This window comes from Erinaceus europaeus, chromosome 16 (genome assembly GCF_950295315.1).
Source record: "Erinaceus europaeus chromosome 16, mEriEur2.1, whole genome shotgun sequence".
Taxonomy (NCBI): domain Eukaryota; kingdom Metazoa; phylum Chordata; class Mammalia; order Eulipotyphla; family Erinaceidae; genus Erinaceus; species Erinaceus europaeus.
This window is the reverse complement of record NC_080177.1, coordinates 42,439,326-42,460,667: the sequence shown is the minus strand read 5'-3', so window position 1 is coordinate 42,460,667 and position 21,342 is coordinate 42,439,326. Positions and strand designations below refer to the sequence as shown.

General features: G+C 40.0%; 1 protein-coding gene across 4 annotated transcripts; it reads right to left on the bottom strand.

Annotated features, from left to right (window-relative positions):
• Positions 1–3,411: 3,411 nt before the first annotated feature.
• Positions 3,412–20,707, bottom strand: GNPNAT1 (glucosamine-phosphate N-acetyltransferase 1). 4 transcript variants are annotated; one of them, XM_060174954.1, is made up of 7 exons: positions 20,564–20,707; positions 16,927–17,052; positions 12,655–12,822; positions 11,727–11,789; positions 6,932–7,059; positions 5,604–5,665; positions 3,412–3,800 (listed from the first exon to the last, which is right to left on the bottom strand). In XM_060174954.1, the coding sequence occupies exons 3-7, from the start codon at positions 12,806–12,808 to the stop codon at positions 3,659–3,661; spliced, it is 549 nt and encodes a 182-aa protein (XP_060030937.1). In that variant the 5' UTR covers positions 12,809–12,822; positions 16,927–17,052; positions 20,564–20,707; the 3' UTR covers positions 3,412–3,658. The 4 variants fall into 4 exon arrangements, with proteins under 4 accessions (XP_060030937.1, XP_007535581.1, XP_016049093.1 ...); XM_007535519.3 differs by lacking the exon at positions 16,927–17,052; XM_016193607.2 differs by lacking the exon at positions 16,927–17,052 and having other exon boundaries at positions 20,506–20,625.
• Positions 20,708–21,342: the final 635 nt, after the last annotated feature.

Here is a 21,342-nt window from a genome sequence, read left to right as displayed (position 1 = left end):
GATTTGAAAATCTCATTTACACTGCTTATATGTCTCTGGACTTCTTTAGTATAGATTGTTGTTTTCTGGATCAAAGGTAATCCAATTTTATTCTCACAAACTGAGAAGGATAAATGAACTTCACTGACTATTAAAAGCACCCAAGAATATCTTTTAAAACGTTGTGGCCACACACACAAAAATTATAGTCAGTAGTCCATGCAGGGTTAAAGTCTCAGCTGATGTGTATTTTAAGGATTGCTGAATAAGTTTGGAACTGATGTCAGGTCATCCATAGAATACCTTCCAGCCCACAACAGAAATATTCTCAAAGCACCCTTTCCTCAGTTGATCTATCTCCACATCATTATTTATTAAATCATGATGTTATCACTACACCTTTATTTTAGGTGCTGTTAAGAAGCAAAATAAATAAATATAAATTGATATAGATAAATATAAATATAGAATGCATCCAGGTATCTACAATGTCAGTGAAATTCAAATACAGTTTATGGCACAAAATAAAAACCACACTACAATTTCATTATGCCCCTTCAAAAATGATGTCTTTGGCCTGGTGAAATAGCTCAATTGGGTAAGTTTGTTGCTTTGCCATGTGCAAGATTCAGATTCAAGCCTGACTCCTACAGCATTGAAGGAAGCTTCAGAGCTGTGGCCTCTTCCACTTACCTCCTTCTCTGCATGTCTCTATTTTTAAAAAAGAAAAAAAAGTGATGCCTTTAAATATTTTGTTTTTTATTCATTCATATTTGGATAGACACAGAGAGATATCGAGAGGAAGGGGGTATAGAGAGGGAGTCAGAAAGACACCTGCAGCCCTACTTCACCACTCATGAAACTTTCCCCCTGCAGGTGCGGACCAGGGGCTTGAACCAGGAGCCTTGTGCACTGTAATGTGTGTGCTTAACCAGGTTCATCACCACCTGGCCCCATAACATTTATTTTCATATTCCGATTATGCCAAGCCACCAAATGGGAGCACCACACAAAGGAAGAAGCAGTAAAGTGGTGCTTAACTTGTCTTTCCTGTCATTCTCGCCCTTTGTTTCACTAGGAGTGGTGGGATCCTGTAGGCACAAAGCCTCAATGAGAAAGCCCTGGTGGAAAAAAAAAAAGCACTAAATATAGATTGTGATTTCCCTCAACCACACAATTATATACCAATGCTTATTTCACGTAGGGAGGGTTTAATACAATCCCTTAAGAAAACACTACCAGTGAGTTGGCAGTAGTGCAGCGGGTTAAGTACATGTGGCACGAAGAACAAGGACCGCTGTAAGGATCTTGGTCCGAGCCCCCGGCTCCCCACCTGCGGGGGAGTCACTTCACAAGCGGTGAAGCAGGTCTTTCTCTCCCCCTCTCTGTCTACCCCTCCTCTTCATTTCTCTCTGTCCTATCTAACAACAATGACATCAATAACAGTTAATAGCTACAACAACAATAAAATAACAAGGTCAACAAAAGGGAAAATAAATATATAAAAAGAAAACACTACCAAAGGGGTTAAAATACCAGCCTTGTAGGGGCTGGGTGGTAGTGCAACTGGTAAAGAGCACATGTTGCCAAGCCCCCGACCCCTTCTTTAGGGGGAAAGCTCCATGAACGGTGAAGCAGTGCTGCAGGTGTCTTTCTCCCAACTTCTGACTCAGTCAAAAATAAAAATGAATAATAAAAAAGACGCCAGCCTTGTAGATACTTTTACTTCAGGCAGTTCAGTGGTAAGAATCGGAATAAAGTATTTAACTTTGCCTTTTTTTTTTTTTTTTTAACCAGAAGTAGTACTGTTCAGCTCTGGTTGGGACTTTGGAGCCTCAGGCATGAGAGTTTGTTTGCATAACCATTATGCTATCTACCCCACCGTCCCGCCTTTTACTTTTTAAGTAAGTTCAAGTCCCCGGCTCCCCATCTGCAGGGAAGTCCCTTCACAGGCGGTGAAGCAGGTCTGCAGGTGTCTTTCTTTCTCTCCCCTCTCTGTCTTCCCCTCCTCTCTCCATTTTTCTGTCCTATCCAACTACAACGACATCAATAACAACAATAGTAACTACAACAATAAAACAAGGGCAACAAAAGGGAAAATAAATATTTGGAAAAAATTTAAAAATTGAGAGGGGATGAGGAGACAGAAACACCTGAAAACGGACCACTATCTTTATTATTTTCAAAATGTAATTTATAATTATTTTTAATATTTATTTTTCCTTTTGTTGCCCTTGTTTTTTTGCTGTTGTAGTTATTGTTATCGATGTTGTCTTAGATAGGACAGAGAGAAACGGAGAGAAGAGGGAAAAACAGAGGGAGAGAGAAAGATAGACACCTGTAGGCCTACTTCACCACCTGTGAAGCGACTCCCCTGCAGGTGGGGAGCCGGGGGCTTGAACTGGGATCCTTATGCCAGTCCTTGCACTCAAAATGTAGTTTAAGTTTACTGTATATAGATGGAAACCTGAAATTTAGCCGAGGTTGGTCTGAGTCAAAGTAATAAATAGGTATCCTTTAAAAGTTCATTTTATGAAAACTAAAATTTTATGGACCATGCCATAGTTCAAGAAAAACACAGACAGCACTAGGGTTTTAACAAGACTAGTATTCATTATAGGAACAGGTTTAATGTAAAATGAAATGCAAAAGATTAAAATTAATATCTAATTTGACTTAAAAATAAATAAAATCAAAATAGGATAATGACCATATAATGCCATTATAATAACATTAAATAGAAAAGCATCCACCAACATTTTAAAATTGTAGCAAAAACATCCTTAAATAATCAGTTTTACAATTTATTTTTCATAAAAATTGTACTCAGGCTTCTATCCATGAAAAGATGAGAAATTTGGTTACGACTATATAATATGTCAGAATTTGTTAACTCACTTTTAAAGTACTTAATATTTACTTTTAGTGTTCCATTTTTTAAAATATTTATTAAGAAAGGGAGAGTAGGAAGAACCAGAACATTACTCTGGTATATGTGTTGCCCAGGATTGAACTCAGGACCTCATATTTGAGAGTCGAATACTTAATACACTTCACTACCCCCTGGGCTACTGCTCTAAGTATTTTAAACATTTAAATTATATCCCATATATGACAGGTAATACTTTAAAAGATAATTATATAGGCTTTTAAATGTACATTTAAGTTGTCTTGAGAATTTTGTCAACCAAGTTAATTTTCATTTCCACTCTAAATGGTTGATTGATTGCCAGTATCATACTAGGGTCAACAATTTTTTTGTCTGCATTATTTTAGTTTTAAGATACTTTATCCAACTTAAATATTTCTTTGAAACAAAAAAATTTTGAGTGTGATAATAATTCACATAAAGATAGTGGATATAAACTTCCTTACTACCTTTACTGCCAAGAAATAAAGCCAAACTTTAGAAAAATACAATGCAAGAAAAGGTTCAAGTTAAAAATATATTCCTTTGGTTAAAAATCATCCTCATTACAATAATCACTTTAATCTAAACTTGCAACATAGTATGTCCCACCAACCGAAAGGAGTCTTCTGAATGTCATTATTCCTGTTGTATTACAATGTTTTCTCAGTCCAGTACCTATGACAGTCACTAGAATATAGCAACAAAGTGTTTTGACTCTAGAAAGAGTTATATCAACTCCTTTGACAAATGTCTTAAAGGACTTTTACTTTAAAACCTCCTACACATGTAGTTCTCTTCAGATACAGTATATCCAAACTTTTTATAGAAAGCAACATTTTGTGGCAGACATTCAAGGGTAATCTTATAACAGTTCAGTTTCTTGCTTAGCAACGTAAGGGTTGATAATAACCTGCAATTAAAGATACACAGAATTTGTTAATAATGGGTTTTAGTAACAACATAAAAACTGCTTGATAATACTTCCAGTTTATAGCAGAAGTAGTTTGAAATCATGCCCTTTCCTCACTATATTTACATTTAAATTTACAGGCTTAACATGGATAAGCCATTAAATCACCCAAACCATTTTATTTCAAATATACTTTGTCTAGAATCTTCCTTATTAGAATAAACACCACCTTAAATCTTTCTTCCTTTTTTCTTTTTTAAGATTTATTTATTTACTTATGAAGATAGAAGGAGAGAAAAAGAACCAGACATCACATGTGCTGCCAGAGATTGAACTCAGGACCTTATGCTTGAAAATCCAATGCTTTATCCTCTGTGCCACCTCTGGACTTTTTTTTTTTTTTTTTTAAGGTTTAGTGTTAACACTATAGCCTTTTAAAGCATATGGTCAGAATTTTTTTTAATTATCTTTTTCAAAATATATTCAAACTATTCAATACTTGGGAAACAAGTCCCCTATGTGTTTACCCCTCACCCCACACTGAACAGCACTGAAGCTTCCTTTAGTAAGGTAGAACTTGAGTCATGTGTATGACAAAGCAAACATACTTTATGTGAGGCATTTTCACAGTCCAAAAGTTTTGTTGTTTACTTTTTTGTTTTTGTAAACTTCACTGCTCTACTATGGCTTGTGGTGTTGCCAGAGGTTGTACTGGGAACTGTAGTGCCTCAGGCCTGTGCTACTGCTGGTGATCTCTCTTTGGACCAGTTAGTTTTTAAAATTTCTTCATTGGTGGATTAATGGTTTACAGTAAAATACAATAGTCTGTACATGTATAACATTTCACAGTTTTCCACATAACAATACAACCCCCACTAGGTCCTCCTCTGCCATCATGTTCCAGGACCTGAACCCTCCTCCTCACCACCCCTGAGTCTTTTACTTTGTTGCAATATGAACCAGTTCATTTTTAAAGCTATCTTAATGATTATGAAATTATCATATTAGATTGATTTAACTAATATGAAGTGGAAACAAACAAACAAACAAAAGAAACCAAAAATACATCTTTTAAAATTCTTAAGAAGAATGTGATTCTAGGGGGGGGAAAGACTTGAAAAATTCTGGTATATAACAGATACTTAATGTTGGAGATAACTTCTTACTAGTCAGCAAAGATAATATTAAAATTTAACTAGGGGCCAGAGGATAGCTCATATGATAGAGCTATCTTTTCTTTCTTCCACAATTTATTTATTTAATTTTAGCAGAGGGTAAGAGGAGGGAGAAAGACTATTGATGAAGCTTACCCCTTGCATATATTCCCATGTGGCTAGGGGCTCAAACTAAGGTGTTTGTACCTGGTGATGTGCGCACTCCACTAGGAGGCTACTTCTCAGCTCCTAGAGCTAATTCATACACAAGGACCTGGTTTGAGTCCCCAGCAACTATATAGGAAAATAAGGTACAAGATAATTAAGCTTCACAAGTGGTGAAATGCTGTGGTGTCTCTCATCCTCTTATCTAGATAAAAGAATAAGAAGTAACAAAACCAAACCTGGTAACAAAAACAAACCAACCTGCAGATGTCACTGTACACTTTTGATTTCTAAAGTGTAAGATCAACTTGATAGACTATTTCTCTGTTAAAATCAGTTGAAGCATAAAGACAATGTCTTCATAGTGGATGCCATCTAAAAATTACAGGAGAATACTTTCTCACAAGTATTCTTAGTATTTCACTTAGCAAAAACCTGTTAGCTAAAGCAGAGTATCTGTTACCTGCTTGTTTTGTCTACTTACAGTTTGCCAAGCTGCTTTCCTCTCCATTCATCACTAACAACAACATCTTCTACTCTTCCTCTCTGAAAATATTTACAATATTTAACAACTTAAACATCTGGTTCTATATTTAGATAACTCAACAAATAACACTGATAAAAATAAAATGTTCTGTTAACTTCACAAGAACCAAAAAAGAATTGTTTTTTTTACTTTGCTAACTTGTGTCTTCTTGACAATATCTTAAACCTCCTACATTATTTTAAAGCAAACTTCAGAATCCATATTACTAACATGTAATCATACTATGTACCGTATCTTACTCAATCCATACCAAAGCGCCCCCCCCCCTGCAGGAAGGGAGTTTGGGGGCTCAAACCGGGTTCCTTGTGTGGGTCCTTGCACTTCACACTATGTGCACTTAACCCAGTGCGCCACCTCCTGGCCCCTCACTGTTACCTAGATTTTCAAATTTATGAGTTATGTGGGAAGAGTCAACAGTTATGAAGTCTTTACCATTTGTAAACTGGTGATGAGAATCTGTTAGTGTAGTATGTATATGTATCATATACATATTGTTTATTATTTGATAGAAATTGTGAGGAAAGGGAGAGAGAAAAGACACCTACAGCACTGTTTTACTACTCATGAAGCTTCCCCCCTGCAGGTGAGGGCTGAGGACGTTCTTGAGCCTAGGTCCTGCATATGCTGTCGTATGCACTCCGCCAGGTGCCCCACCACACAGCCCCTATAATATATATATATATATATTTATATATATATATATTTATTTATTTATAGTACTATTTTTTCCCCATGCCCCTAAAGTACTATTTATGAAAAACCACCATTAGGGATTTTAAACAGTACTGCTGAACTTTACAATGCATACTTGGTTTATAATTATACCAAATTATACAGAACACCTTAGTAAACAATTCATATATTTTCTTTCTCTTACTTGAACCAGTGTATATCACTCTGGCACATTCTAAGCTAAGAACTGAACTCAAGACAGCAGTGGCTAGGTAAATGTGTCCTCGGTTGAATGTGCATGTTAACATTCTCAAGGACCCAAATTCAAGCCCCTTTTCCCCCACCTGGAGAGGGGAAGTTTCATGTGTGGTGAATCAGTGTTGCGGTGTCTCTTTATCTCCCCTTGCATCTCAGTTTCTGTCTCTATTCAATATTTAAGAAAAAAAAATACATGTTTGAGAATCCAACACTTAATCCACCCAGACCACTATCTCCTTTTCAATGAAAAGCAGTGAGAAAGTCAGTAGAAACTGTAGCAGTGATTTTGCTAGACAGAACTTGTCCATTTTACTTAAAAAATTGTGAGCACATACCTTAGCACAGGAATGGATAAATTTATGTTCTATTATTAGAGTTGCTGTAGCAACAATCCGTCCTAAAGTCACATCTTCCACAACTGTAACATAGTAATCTCCAGATTTCTTCATGTGCTCAAAAGATTCTATGGAAGTTGGAAAACTGTTATTGTAAACACAAAACTTTATTAGGTGTCTGAGAAATACTAAGATTAACTGACTCCATTATTGAATTCAGAGCTATCTCACCACATGTAATTCATACATTGTAATTCATACATTGTTTCTAAAGGAAACTATTAAAAGTGATCAAGGAGTTCAAATATAAAGTCAGTTCCAATTGAAACACAGTCCATATATTAAAAAGAAAAAGGAAAAAAAAAAGGCTGTCAAAATGAAAACATGTAGTTAAAAAAAAGATGAACAACACTTGCTATTCAGTTTCAAAATATTTTGGCAAAGTAGTAAACGGTTTTCTCTTTGTAGTTTCAAGTGTTTCGTGAATAAAAAACTGACTACCTTTTTAATGTAAGCACTTAACCAGGTGCACTACCACCTGCCCTCCAAAGACTGACTACTTAAAATTTTTTTTTATATTTATTTATTCCCTTTTGTTGCCCTTGTTGCTTTATTGTTGTTATTGTTATTGATGTTGTCATTGTTGGATAGGACAGAGAGAAATGGAGAGAGGAGGGGAAGAGAGAGGGGGAGAAAAAGACAGACACCGGCAGGCCTGCTTCACCACCTGTAAAGTGACTCCCCTGCAGGTGGGGAGACGGGGGCTTGAACCAGGATCCATCCTTACGCTGGTCTTTGCGCCATGTGCGCTTAACCCTGTGCTACAGCCCAACCCCTGAGAGGAAAACCTCTCAATACATGTTTGTAGGGAATAAATAAATGTTAAATAAAAAGCACCCTGAGTTAGGTATCAGAAAACCAAGTATAAATCATCTTATGATCGATATCAAATCCCCCCCTCCAAACTAAACATTTCCCTCAAGATGATATTTAGTCTTAGGGTTGGGGAGACAACATAATGTTTATGCAAAAAGACTTTAATGCCTGAAACTACAATGTTCCAGGTTCAGTCCTTAATTAGTACCAACATAAACTGGAGCTAAGTAGTGCTCTAGTTAAAGAAAAGAGGGAGTAGGGCGGTAGCGCAGCGGGTTAAGTGCACCTGGTGCAAAGCACAAGGACTGGTTTAAGGATCCCAGTTTGAGCCCCTGGCTCCCCACCTGCAGGGGAGTCGCTTCACAGGCGGTGAAGCAGGTCTGCAGGTGTCTATCTTTCTCTCCCCCTTCTCTCTCAATTTCTCTCTGTCCTATCCAACGACAACAACAACAATAATAATAATAATAACCATAACAATGATGGAACAACAAGGGCAACAAAAGGGGAAAAAATGGCCTCCAGGAACAGTGGATTCATGGTGCAGGCACTGAGCCCCAGCAATAACCCTGGGGGCAAAAAGAAAAAGAAAAGAAAATCTATATACTGCATATCATATTTGGTTTCCCATCAAATCCAAATATGATACACATGCAAAGAAGTATCCACGGATAAAAACTGAACCTAACAGTCTCACTACTGTTCATTTTTATTCATATATATTTTTTTCTCTCTATTGGGGGATTAATGGTTTACAGTTGATAGTAAAATAGAGTAGTTTGTACATGTGTAACTTTTCTTAGTTTTCCACATAACAATTCAAACCCCACATAACAATTCAAACCCCACTAGGTCCTCCTCTGCCACCATATTCCAGGACCTGAACTATCACCCCCACCCCAGAGTCTTAGTTTGGTGCAATACACCAACTTCAGTCGTATTCTTAGAGATAGGTGTCATAGAAAAGAATCAATGAAGGAATCAAACAGTAAGTATCGGAGAATGATTCTTGTATTGGGTGGGGGGTAGACAGCATAATGTTTATGCAAAGAGACTCAATGCTTGAAGCTCCAAAGTCCCAGGTTTAACACCTCCCCTTCCCCAACCCCATCACCACCAGAAGCTAGAGCTGAGCTCTGGTAAGAAAAAATAAATAAAGATTCTTGTATCAAAAAGGTTAAAGTACTAAACAGAATCACTCATTGAAAGAAATGAAAGAATTCCTGGTCTGGGAGGTGGCACAGTGGATAAAGCACTGGACCCTCAAGCATGAGGTCCTGAGTTCAATCCCTGCAGCACATGTACCAGAGTGATGTCTGGTTCTTTCTATTCCTCCTCCTACCTTCCTCATTAACAAATAAATAAAATATTTTTTTTTAAGTTTTAAAAAATAATAATAAAAGAAATGAAAGAATTGTAGAAAAAATAGATATGTGGTCTGAAAAGTAGTACAGTGGATAGTGTCAGACTCTCACGCATGAGATCCTGAGTTCAATCCCTGGCAGCACATGTACTAGAGTGAATGTGTAGTTCTCTTTCCTCCTATCTCTCATCAATAAGTAAATATAAAATCTTTAAAATTTAAGAAAAAATTTAGAACACATTCTTACATATTTGGTGATGAAAGTCAAACCATAAGAAGAGAAAGGATATAATAAAACTTTCTAGAGCTACCACCTAAATAAGTATTTTGCAAAACATGCTAATTGCTACATTCTAGGTACAGACTGCTACATTTACATTCTAGGCTAGTAAAGCCATGTTAAGTTTTAAAGGCATTGGGGCTTTGTTCACTGTTCATTGTTTAACTTTTTTTTTTTTTTTTTGCCTCCAGGGTTATCGCTGGGGCTCAGTGCCTGTGCTGAATCCACTGTTCCTGGAGGCCATTTTTTTTCTATTTTGTTGCCCTTGTTGTCATAGCTGTAGTTGTTAGGACAAAGAGAAATGGAGAGAGGAGGGGAAGACAGAGAGGAGGACAAAGATAAGACACTTGCAGACTGCTTTACCGCTTGCAAAGCGACCCCCTGCAGGTGGGGAGCTGGGGGCTCGAACTGGGATGCTTAAGCTGGCCCTTGCGCTTTGCCCCGTGTGTTCTTAACCCGCTGTGCTACTGCCCAGCCCCCCAACGTTTTTTAGTCTTAATTATTTCAAGGGTGGGGGAAGTGAGGAGAACAAAAAAAGAAGAAAGATATTACAACACTATTCTACTATTTGTGGTGCTAGTGCTCAAACCCAAGAATTTAATAACTGTAAGGTGCATTCTCTATCTACCCAAGAGGGCTATCTCCTGCTTCAAGCCTCTCGTCCCTATCTGCAGGGGAAGCTTCATAAGCAGTAAAGTAGTGCTGTAGGAGTCTCTTTCTCGCCCCCACCCCCAATTTTTCTCTTGCTTTACCAAAACAAAGTTTTGAAAAATATTTTTTGGGGACCAGGTGGTGGTGCACCTAATTAAGAGCACACATTATAGTGCTCAAGGACCCAGGTTCAAGCTCCTGGTCCCCACTTGCAAGGGGGTCACTTCACGGGTGGTGAAGTAAGGCTGCAAATGCCTATCTTTCTCTTCCCCCTCTGTCTTCCCCTCCTTTCTCAATTTCGTTCTGTCCTATCCAACAACAATAGTAGTAACAACAATGATAAACAACAAGGGCAACAAAAGGGAAGAAAAAAAGCCCCCAAGAGAAGTGGATTCGTAGTGCAGGCACCCAGCCCCAGCAACAACCCTGGAGATAAAAAAAAAAAAAAAAAAAAAAAAAAAAAAAAGAACGGCTTAAAGATCCTAGTTTGAGCCCCCAGCTCCCCACCTTCAGGGGGTGGCTTTGCTAGCAGTGAAGCAGGTCTGCAGGTGTCTTTCTCTCCTCTCTGTCTTTCCCTCCTCTCTCGATTTCTCTCTGTCCTATCAACGACATCAATAACAATCTGCAACAACAAGTGCAACAAAATGGGAAAAATGTCTTCTAGGAGCAGTGGATTCATAGTGCAGGCACCAAGCTCCAGTGATAACCCTGGAGGCAAGAAAGAAAGAAAGAAAAAGAAAGAAAGAAAGAAAGAAAGAAAGAAAGAAAGAAAGAAAGAAAGAAAGAAAGGGAGGGAGGGAGGGAGAGGGAATTGGGCGGTAACACAGTGACTTAAGCACACGTGGCGCAAAGCCCAAGGACCAGCATAAGGATCCCTGTTCGAGCCCCCGGCTCCCCACCTGCAGGGACGAGTCGCTTCACAGGCGGTGAAGCAGGTCTGCAGGTGTCTTATCTTTCTCTCCCCCTCTCTGTCTTCTCTCCTCTCTCCATTTCTCTGACCTATCTAACAATGATGACATCAATAACTACAAAAAGAATTAAACAACAAGGGCAACAGAAGGGAAAATAAATTTTTTTAAAAAGTAAAAAAAAAAGAAAAAGGAAGAAAGAAAAAGCAAATCTGTTATCTGAATAGCCACTAGCTATTTAAAAAGAAATGTAGAGGGGCTGGGTGGTGGTGCACCTTGTTGAGCACACATGCTACAGTGTGCAAAGACCCAGGTTCGAGCCCCTGGTCCCCACCTGAAGGGGAGAAGCTTCATGAGTGGAGAAACAGTGCCGCATGTCTTGTCTCTCTTCCTCTTCCCTCTTAATTTCTGGAAGTCTCTATCCAATAAATAAAGATAACAACAACAAAAAAAATGTAGACACTGAGCAGAGCCTTAAGCAAGAAGCTATAGTACTGAGGCTGAATAGTGTCACACCTGTTGAGCACACATATTACAGTGTGCAAGAATTCAGGTTCAAGCCCCAAGTCCCTATTCCCCACCTGCAGAGAGAAAACTACAGAAGCAGTGAAATAGAGCTGCAAGTATCTTTCTCCCTCTTTATCTCCTTCCCACCCCCTTTCAATTTCTGTCTCTATTCCCTCCTTCTCCACCCCCCCCAAAAAAAGCTGTAATACTTACTTATAAATTGTTCAGGGCTGACAACTCCAGTTTCTGTCAGTTGACCAAGCACCTTTAAAAAACCTAGTTTTAAAGAAATATACTTCATTTCATGGGAAAAGCAAATAGAAGATATCTCAAAGAAGCAGTCTATTAAACTGGTGGGAAGTACAGAATTTTTTTTCCCTAGAATTTCCTATGAATATTCAGTTTTTAGTTAAGTACTTTATTTAAAAACATTAAATTAGAAAAAAAGTAATAAAAACAAAAAAGCATTAAATTCTGTCTATAATCACTACATAAAACAGTAATAGTTTATCAGTGTTTTTGCCTGAACAAGACTTTTTAATACTCGATAGTTATAGAACCAGCATATACAGACTTCAGTGTAATTTAAAATGTTCAATTAAATTTTATTGCCCTTGTTTCTTATTGTTATTGTTGTTATTGACATTGTTGTTGTTGGATAGGACAGAGAGAAATGGGGAGAGGAGGGAAAGACAGAGAGGGGGACAGAAAGATAGACACCTGCAGACCTGCTTCACCACTTGGGAAGTGACTCCCCTGCAGGTGGGCAGCCGGGGGCTCAAACCATCTTTATGTTGGTCCTTGGCTTCGTACCATATGTGCTTAACCCAATGCACTACCACCTGAGTCTCTAAATTTTAAAAAGAAACACATGTAGAGAAATTTTTTTTACAACTTATCCAAAGAAAATTATTTTACCTTCATTCCCCATATAGCTTCTTTAGTGTAACTGCACATAATTCCAATTTTATGAGAAAGAAGTCTTTTTGGTTTCTTAATTAAGAAATAGCAGCATTGTATTTAAGTCATTTGAAGTAAAATATAATCCAAAAGTCAGATTTAAAAAACTCATCAACATTACAATGCGGAGAAAAGATGTTAATTATTAAAACCAGGTTTTGTAAGCTTAGTAAGTTCATACCTCTATTTAAGTCGGCAGTACAAAGAGGCCTCAAAACCAAACCTTCTCCAGGATGTGTTGGGGAAATGGCTGGAGAAAATGTAGCTGTATTCTGGCTCCAGTCCACCTCTTTAAGCAGATTTGGATCGAACATAGGCGTTTCATCAGGTTTCATCTTTGTAGTAAGACCTACAATATTTTAAATGTTAATGCATTTAATAGGAAAATTATGGCTGATGAGAAAGCCAATTTCTTTGAAAATAAATGAATTAAACATATTTTAACAGACTTGGAAGATACTGTATTTTAGCCTATCTTAAATGTAAAAGCAAATTCCTGGGAGTCGGGTGGTAGCACAGCAGGTTAAGTGCACATGGCACAAAGCGCAAGGACTGGAGTAAGGATCCCGGTTTGAGCCTCCGGCTCCCCACCTGCAGGGGTCGCTTTCTCTCCTCCTCTCTGTCTTCCCCATCTCTCTGCATTTCTCTCTGTCCAATGACATCAATAACAATAAAAAAAATGTAAAAGCATTTCATATCAAGTTAGTATCAAGACAATAAAGCAAATGACTCATTAGTATCAAGATAATAAAGCAAATGACTAAATATACAACTTTTGAACATTAACAGCCTAATAGGAGCTCCTCTAAAACATTTTTCCTACAGGTTGATGCTACTAGTGTAGCACTAAACAGCTGAGATTTTCATGGGCTCCCAGGTTCTTAGATATTGATATGTGGCTTAAATCATGGGGGTGGGTGGAATAGCAAAAAATTTTCATGCCTGAGTCTCTCAAGTCAGATTCAATCCCCACACCATCATAAACCAGAGCTGAGCTGAGCAACGCTCTGGTAAAAACAGCATAAAAAACATACAGTAACATAAAATATGAGGATAGAGAGTGAGAACCAGTCTAAATTATTTATGTTCTGTTCACTATAGTATTTGGTACTAGCTATTACTTTATAAATTCACACTAAAAATATATGTTCAATTTTGTTTCCACACAGCAGTTTTTCTTTAAAATTCTGTTTTTCAACTGAATCTAAGCAGGTTGAACCAACAAGTGTTTTTCATACTGTTGTACAATAAGTTATGGTATTTTTCTGTCAAAAGAGCAATAGGCTCCTATTAATTGTGGCCTAATAAAACTGAGACTAGATAACAAATGTGAAAAAAAAGCAAATTATATAAAAACAGAGCTGCACTTCTGTAGAATAGTTGCTGGAAGAAAAAGTATCTTCCCCACCTGCAGGGGAGTCACTTCACAAGTGAAGCAGGTCTGCAGGTGTCTATCTTTCTCTCCCCCTCTCTACCTTCCCTCCTCTCTCAGTTTCTCTCTGTCCTATCCAACAACAGTGACATCAATAACAACAACAATGACAACAACAACAATAACTACAACAATAAAACAAGGGCAACAAAAGGGAATAAATATTTTAAAAAAGAAAAAAAGAAAAAGTATCTCACTAGTAATTGTTAGGATGTGGTCTTGTAAACTATTATTAAATTACAAAAAATTCAAAAATACACGTGGCGGGGGGCGGTCGGGCGATAGTGCAGTGGGTTAAGTGCACATGGCGCAAAGTGCAAGGACCGGAGTAAGGATTCCAGTTCAAGGATTCCACCTGCAGAGGGGTCACTTCACAAGCCATGAAGCAGGTCTGCAGGTGTCTATCTTTCTCTCCCCTTCTGTATCCCCTTCTCTCTGATTTCTCTCTGTTCTATCCAATAACAACATCAGCGGTAACAATAACAACAACAAGGGCAACAAAATGGGAAAAAACATGGCCTCCAGGAGCAGTGGATTCGGGTACAGTCACTGAGCCGATACAGTCAATAATGCTGGAGGCAAAAAAAAAAGAATTTTTCAAGGCAAAACACTTAAAAATTTTAATATGTTCATACTATTTAATATACAGTTGTAACCATGAAGTTTAAAGAAAGCTCAAAAGGGGACCAGGTGGTGGCGTACCTGGTTGATCACACATGTTACAATGCACAAGGACCAGGGTTCAAGTTCCCTGGCCCCCACCTGCAGTGGGAAAGTTTTGCAAGTGGTGAAGTAGTGCTGCAGATGTCTGTCTCTCTCCCTTTCTACCACCCTTTCCTTCTTGATTTATGGCTGTCTATATCCAATAAATAAGTAAAGATAAAAAAAAAAAAAAGCTCAAAAGATGTGGCTGGGGTGATAGCTCAGCAGGTAGAGCACAGGACTTGCATTTGTGAGGTCCCAATTTCCTTTCCTGGCACAGCATATGCTAGAACAATGCACAGACCAGCTCAGAACAGAAGTTAGATGAACATTCATACACTTAAAAAAAACGTGGGGGTCCGGCGGTAGCGCAGCAGGTTAAGTGCACATGGTACGAAGCACAGAGACCCGGCTAAGGATACTGATTCCAGCCCCCGGCTCCCCACCTGTGGGGGGCGCTTCACAAATGGTGAAGGAGGTCTGCCGGTGTCTGTCTTTCCTTCCCCTGTTTTTCCCTCGTCTCTTGATTTCTCTTTGTCCTTTCCAACAACAGTAATAATAACAACAACAAAGGCAACAAAATGGGAAAAATGGCCTCCAGGAGCAGTGGATTGTAGGCACTGAGCCCCAACAATAACCCCACAGGCAAAAAAAAAAAATGCATGAGTGGGTAGGAGGGGAAGACAGAGAGAGAACCAGGGCATCACTCTTGCACACATGATACCAGGGTTTGAATTTGGGACCTCATGCCTGAGAATCCAACTCTAGTCACTGTGCCACCTCCTGGTCATGGAACATTAGTACAACTTAAACAAATTCTTCCTATAAAGCTGCTGGAGTTTACAATACAATATAGACTAGACTACATTCAAAAAAAGTTTTACAATTTTCAAGAAAGAAGAGAGGTACATGGAAGAATTAAGATTATGAAGACTGATGAATTTTATGTAGTGAATACTAATATCTATTTGTGCTTTTCTCTAGGCAGATGGTTTCATTCCATGGAGGAGCATAAGAATAAAGGAAACCGGCAACACTGAGTGCTTTATATTTTTTTAGCTCTAAAAACCTTTAATGAAAGATGTATCATTATTGTCTTCATTTTACAGACCAGGAAGCAAGCAGTATAACTTATTAAAGAGAGAAGAGTCTATAAGCACACAGGCAACAAAGCCAAGCAGCAGGACCAGATTTATGAGCACTAGTCCTGTGGAACTACATAGGACCCTACACTTGATTTAATTCTCAGCTGCCACTGTCTTGGAATTCTTAATTTTTTTTGCCTCCAGGGTTATCGCTGGGGCTCAGTGCCTGGACCATGAATCCATTGCTCATAGAGGCCATTTTCCCCCCTTTTGTTGCCTTTGTTGTAGCCTTGTTGTGGTTATTACTGTTGTTGTTGATGTCATTCGTTGTTGGATAGGACAGAGAGAAATGGAGAGAGGAGGGGAAGACTGAGAGGGGGAGAGAAAGATAGACACCTGCAGACCTGCTTCACCGCCTGTGAAGCGACTCCCCTGCAGGTGGGGAGTCAGGGGCTCGAACGGGGATTCTTTTTTTTTTTTAAACTAAATTGCTTTTCCCCCATTATTTTATTTATTTATTAATGAGAGGGATTGGAGAGGAGATAGAGAGAAAAAAAAGAGAGAGAGAAAGAACCAGACATCATTCTGGTACATGTGCTGCCAGGGATCGAACTCAGGACCTCATGCTTGAAAGTCCAATTCTTTTTTCACCACACTACCTCCTGGACCACACACTCGAACGGGGATTCTTAACGCCAGTCCTTAAGCTTAACCTGCTGCACTACCGCCCGACCCCCGGAATTCTTAATATTTTAACAGCTCTGCATATTCACTTAGCATGGTTTGTCATATATATAACTGTTCCTACATGATTCCAGATTGTTTCTTCTTAGTAATAATGAGGGTACACTAGTGAAGATAAGTTTCCTACCTTATTGTACAAGATTTTTGTCAAAAGTAGGGGCTGGATGGTGGTGCACCTTGTTAAACATACATATTGTAATGCTCAAAGACCAGGGTTAAGCCTACTTGTTAGAGGAAAGCTTTGTGAGTGAATCAGTGCTGCAGGTGTCTTTTTTCCTCTCTTCCTACCCCTCCCTCTCAATGTCTGTTTTTATCCAAAAAAATAGATATTTAAAAATAAATCTATTTATTATTTTTGCCACCATGATTATTTCTGGAGCTAGCTGCTGGCACTACAAATCTGCTGACTTGGCCATTCTTCCCCCCCTCCCCCGTTTTTTCTATTTTATTTGATAGGACATAGAAACTGAGAGAAAAGGGAGAGACACACCTGTAGCACTGCTTCACTCAACTGCTCAGTTGTTTGAAACTGAATCTCATCATTATTCTTGATTCTTTATTGCCATACGGGTTATCATTGGGCTTTTAGCACCTTCACGATTTTTCTATTCCTCTCCTGTGGATTTTTAAAATTAAATTAAAAAATTGTTTTTGGTAGAGGGTGAGAAGCAGAGGAAAAACGCATAGCACCATTCTACCATTACTGAGGATCCCTGGTGCAAGTACTCTTGCACAGTGGTCCTTGAGCATGTTTAAGTGTGCATTCTATAGAGGAGTCATTGCCCTCCCCTTAAATCTTAAAGATCATAGATTAATTTTAAAATACAGACCCACATTCTCTTCACATATTTATCAAACTTTTTTACTTCTGCTAAATTAGTATGTGTCTACAAGAACCTTAGAAGTGTAACTTAGCTCAATAAAGATTTAGTGAGTAAATAATGAATGTTATGTGGTCCAGGTGGTGGCACAGTGATAGGGCTTTGGAGTCTCAAGCATGAGGTCCTGAGTTCGATCCCTGGTAGCACATGTGCCAGAGTGATGTCTGTTTCTTTCTCTCTCCTCCTATTTTTCTCATTAATAAATAAAATCTTAAAAGAAATAAATAATGAATGTAAGATTTATGAGGTCACATTTATTTATTTATCTTTACAGAACACTGTTCAGCTCTGGTTTATGGTGGTGCAGGGATTGAACCTTGGAGCCTCAGGCATGAGTCTTTTTGCATAATCACTATGCTATCTCCCCTGCTCCCTGAGGTCACAGAAAAACCTCAAAATAAAAAAGATGTCGGGAGTCGGCAGTAGCGCAGAGGGCTAAGCACACATCACGCAAAGCGCAAGGGCTAGAGTGAGGATCCCTGTTCGAGCACCTGGCTCCCCAATTGTAGGGGAGTCGCTTCACAGGCGGTGAAGCAGGCCTGCAGGTGTCTTTCTCCCCCCTACTCTCTGTCTTTCCCTCCTCTCTCCATTTCTCTCTGTCCTATCCAACAACGAAATCAGTAACAACAACAATAATAAATACAACAACAATAATAAATACAACAACAATAAAACAAGGGCAACTAAAGGGAAAATAAATATTAAAAAAAAATTTTTTTTAAGTCACGTCATATCACAAATAACATGCATAAAATTCATTTGTACTAGGATCACATTAGGTTTTTATTCACTTTCTTATTCTTCTGACACAATTTCAACAATTTGGTTTGTTCCCAGCTTCTATGAGCAAACAATACAAATGAGGGGGAAGTTGCTGCTGCCGAAAGCAACAAGTAATAAACACTGGAAATGTAGATTATAAAAGTTCATATACATTATTTGTCATTGCTAGGGCTTCACTGCTCTGGACTGTTTCAGAAAGAGAAAAGAGTAGAAAGGATAGGACAGTGCTAGAGTTTCCTCCATTGCGAGACGGCCTGGCTCAAGCTTGGGTCCCGTGCATGGCAAAGAATGGGCACTATCCAAATGAGCTATTTTGCTGGCCCTCATAAAAAAATTTAAAAGTATAAGCTAAGTATAAGGCCAAATCTAAACTACTATATATATATGTAAGGCTTTTGAGAACTATGGTGGTTATCTTTGAGAAGTGGGAAAGTAGGGATGAAGAATTTTGGTGGTGGGTGTGGTGTCGAACTATAATATTGTAATTCTACAATCTTGTAGCATATGATTAATAACAAGATTTTAAAAAATAAACTACTGGGAGTCCAGCGGTAGCGCAGCGGGTTAAGCGCATGTGGCGCAAAGCGAAAGGACCTGCATAAGGATCCCAGTTCCAGCCTTTGGTTCCCACCTGCGGGGGAGTCGCTTCACAGGTGGTGAAGCAGGTCTGCAAGTGTCTATCTTTCTCTCCCCCTCCTCTCTCCATTTCTCTGTCCTATCCAACAAAGACGCCATCAACAACAATAATAACTACAACAACAAAAACAAGGGCAACAAAAAGGAAGTGGTCCGGTAGGTGGTGCTGTGTCTAAGGCACTGGACTCTCAAGCATGAGGTCCTGAATTCAATCCCCCGCAGCACATGTACCAGAGTGATGCCTGGTTCTTTCTCTCCTATCTTTCTCATTAATAAATAAATCAAATCTTTTTTTAAAAAAAGGAAATAAGTAAAATAAATATTTTAAAAATCTTTTTAAAAAATAAGCTACTGGGGGTCGGGCGGTGGTGCAGTGGGTTAAGCGCAGGTGGCGCAAAGCACAGGTACCGGCGTAAGGATCCCGGTTCGAGCCCCCGGCCCCCCACCTGCAGGGGAGTCGCTTCACAGACGGTGAAGCAGGTCTGCAGGTGTCTCTTTCTCTCCCCCACTCTGTCTTCCCCTCCTCTCTCCATTTCTCTCTGTCCTATCCAACAACGACAACAACAATAACTACAACAATAAAACAACAAGGGCAACAAAAGGAGGAAAAATGGCCTCCAGGAGCGGTGGATTCATGGTGCAGGCACCGAGCCCAGCAATAACCCTGGAGGGAAAATAAAAATAAAATAAGCTACTATATATACACCAAGATCTCATCCTATATCACCTATATTGGTGAATGGGGTAATGAGGAGTCACAGCTGTTTGAGACTCCAGGATTCATCTACATGCATTTCATTTTTATTTTATGATTTTATTGGGAGGGTAGTGGCTGAAAGTACACAAGCACACACTTTCACCTCCTTGCCACTCGTCTGCCTACATGCATTTTATAACTATTTCAAGGGCAGACTAAAGTTTGAATATAAAAATTAACACTGACTCTGACAAACCTAGGCATATTTATTAACCTATGCAATTACATTTCATCTGAGAATACCAGTACTATTTTTCTCCTAGTCTACTTGACCGTTCCAAGCTATTTCTAGTTTTCTCCATAGGAAGCTGGAGCACGAGGAAGTTCCAGGACTTGACTCCGTGGTCACATAGCAAAGTGAGCTGGGACTATCTTGCTTCCCCACCTTGAGCTCTACAATGCTATACTAGATAGGCACCAATCTTTACTCCATCGCACCACACAGATAGCTTTGTCCTCCTCTATTCTAAAATCATGTCAGCAATTTCTGCCTAAGTAGAATTAAATTATTGCTTTAAGTCCACTCTAAGATTCATTCATAAGTGGCTAACGTAACAAAATTAATCCTATACTGTCCCGGCCGGCAAATTGAGCATAAAATTGTCAGTTTGGAGTATGTAAACACCACCTTCCACAGGAGAAATATCCAGAGTAGCAGGAAGACCCGGGAAAAGAGACAAAGGGCATCTCAGCGAAATTAGTCTGCACACAAGGTGTTCTTCCGGATGGGGAGCAAGTCCGCGAGCGGATCCTAGTCGCTGTGGGGCGCACCCGCGAAAGGAAGGGAGAATCTGGGGCCTGGGGCGCTCGTGGTTATTAGGAAGCGACCAGGAGCAACTGTCCGGGTCCTCCACGCCAAGTGTGCTGAACAGAGTTGGTCTCGACCCACCTCTGCGCCAACTCTGCCAGGGACACCGACCACCCTCCACCTTGGCCCCGCTCTGCACCGGGAGCAGCCGCCCCCACGTTACCCGCGCAGGGCCTAGCTCGCCTCGCGGGGCAGCAGGCGCACCTGTTCGGAAAAGGTGAAGGCGGCCACCCGGCCCCGCTCGCACCCCCGGTTCCCTCACCCGCTGAGGCTCGGCCGCCGGCGTTGCACTCTCGACCCTTTGGACTCCTGTCCACTGGGCTACTCAGTACAGAATCCGAATCCGGATCTGGATCCGGCTACAGCGACAGCCCCACCTCCTCCGCCACCAGCCACGCCACGGTCGCCACCGCGACAGCCGCTACGCTAGCGGCCGCCAAGACGTGGCAGCGCCAACGCCTGCACCCCGCCTCTGCCCGCTGACGTACGGCCGCGCGGGCGGACTCGACGCTGCTTGTGCGCGGGCCGGGCCCGGCGGGGGGGTTGGGCCTGCGGTGATGACGTCATGTGGCTCCGCCCCGCCGAGGCACCCTCGGGAGCGCTGACCTCGCCCAGCGTGTGCCTAGGAGTCGCGGAGCGGCGAGGGTGGTGTTTGGTGTGGACGTCGGGTTCTCAGACCCGAGAGGCTCGGTTTAAAGTACCCTCTTCATTTGCCGGGTTTTCACCCCTCCCCTTCCCTTCCCGTAAAATTCAGTTTTTTCCTTAGGATTTCTGCAACTCTTTGGAAGTAGGAGATTCTACTGGAAGCTCTTGCCTCCATCAGGTGGAGCCGCCTACTTCTACTCCGTCTAGACTTATTTTTATTTCTCCCTCAAATCGTTTTGGTTAGGGCACAACTTTATTCTTTTTATTATTATTTCCCTTTTTCTTTTTTAAAAATATATTTATTTATTCCCTTTCTTGCCCTTGTTTTATGGTTGTTATTATTGTTGTTATTGATGTCGTCATTGTTGGATAGGACAGAGAGAAATGGAGATAGGA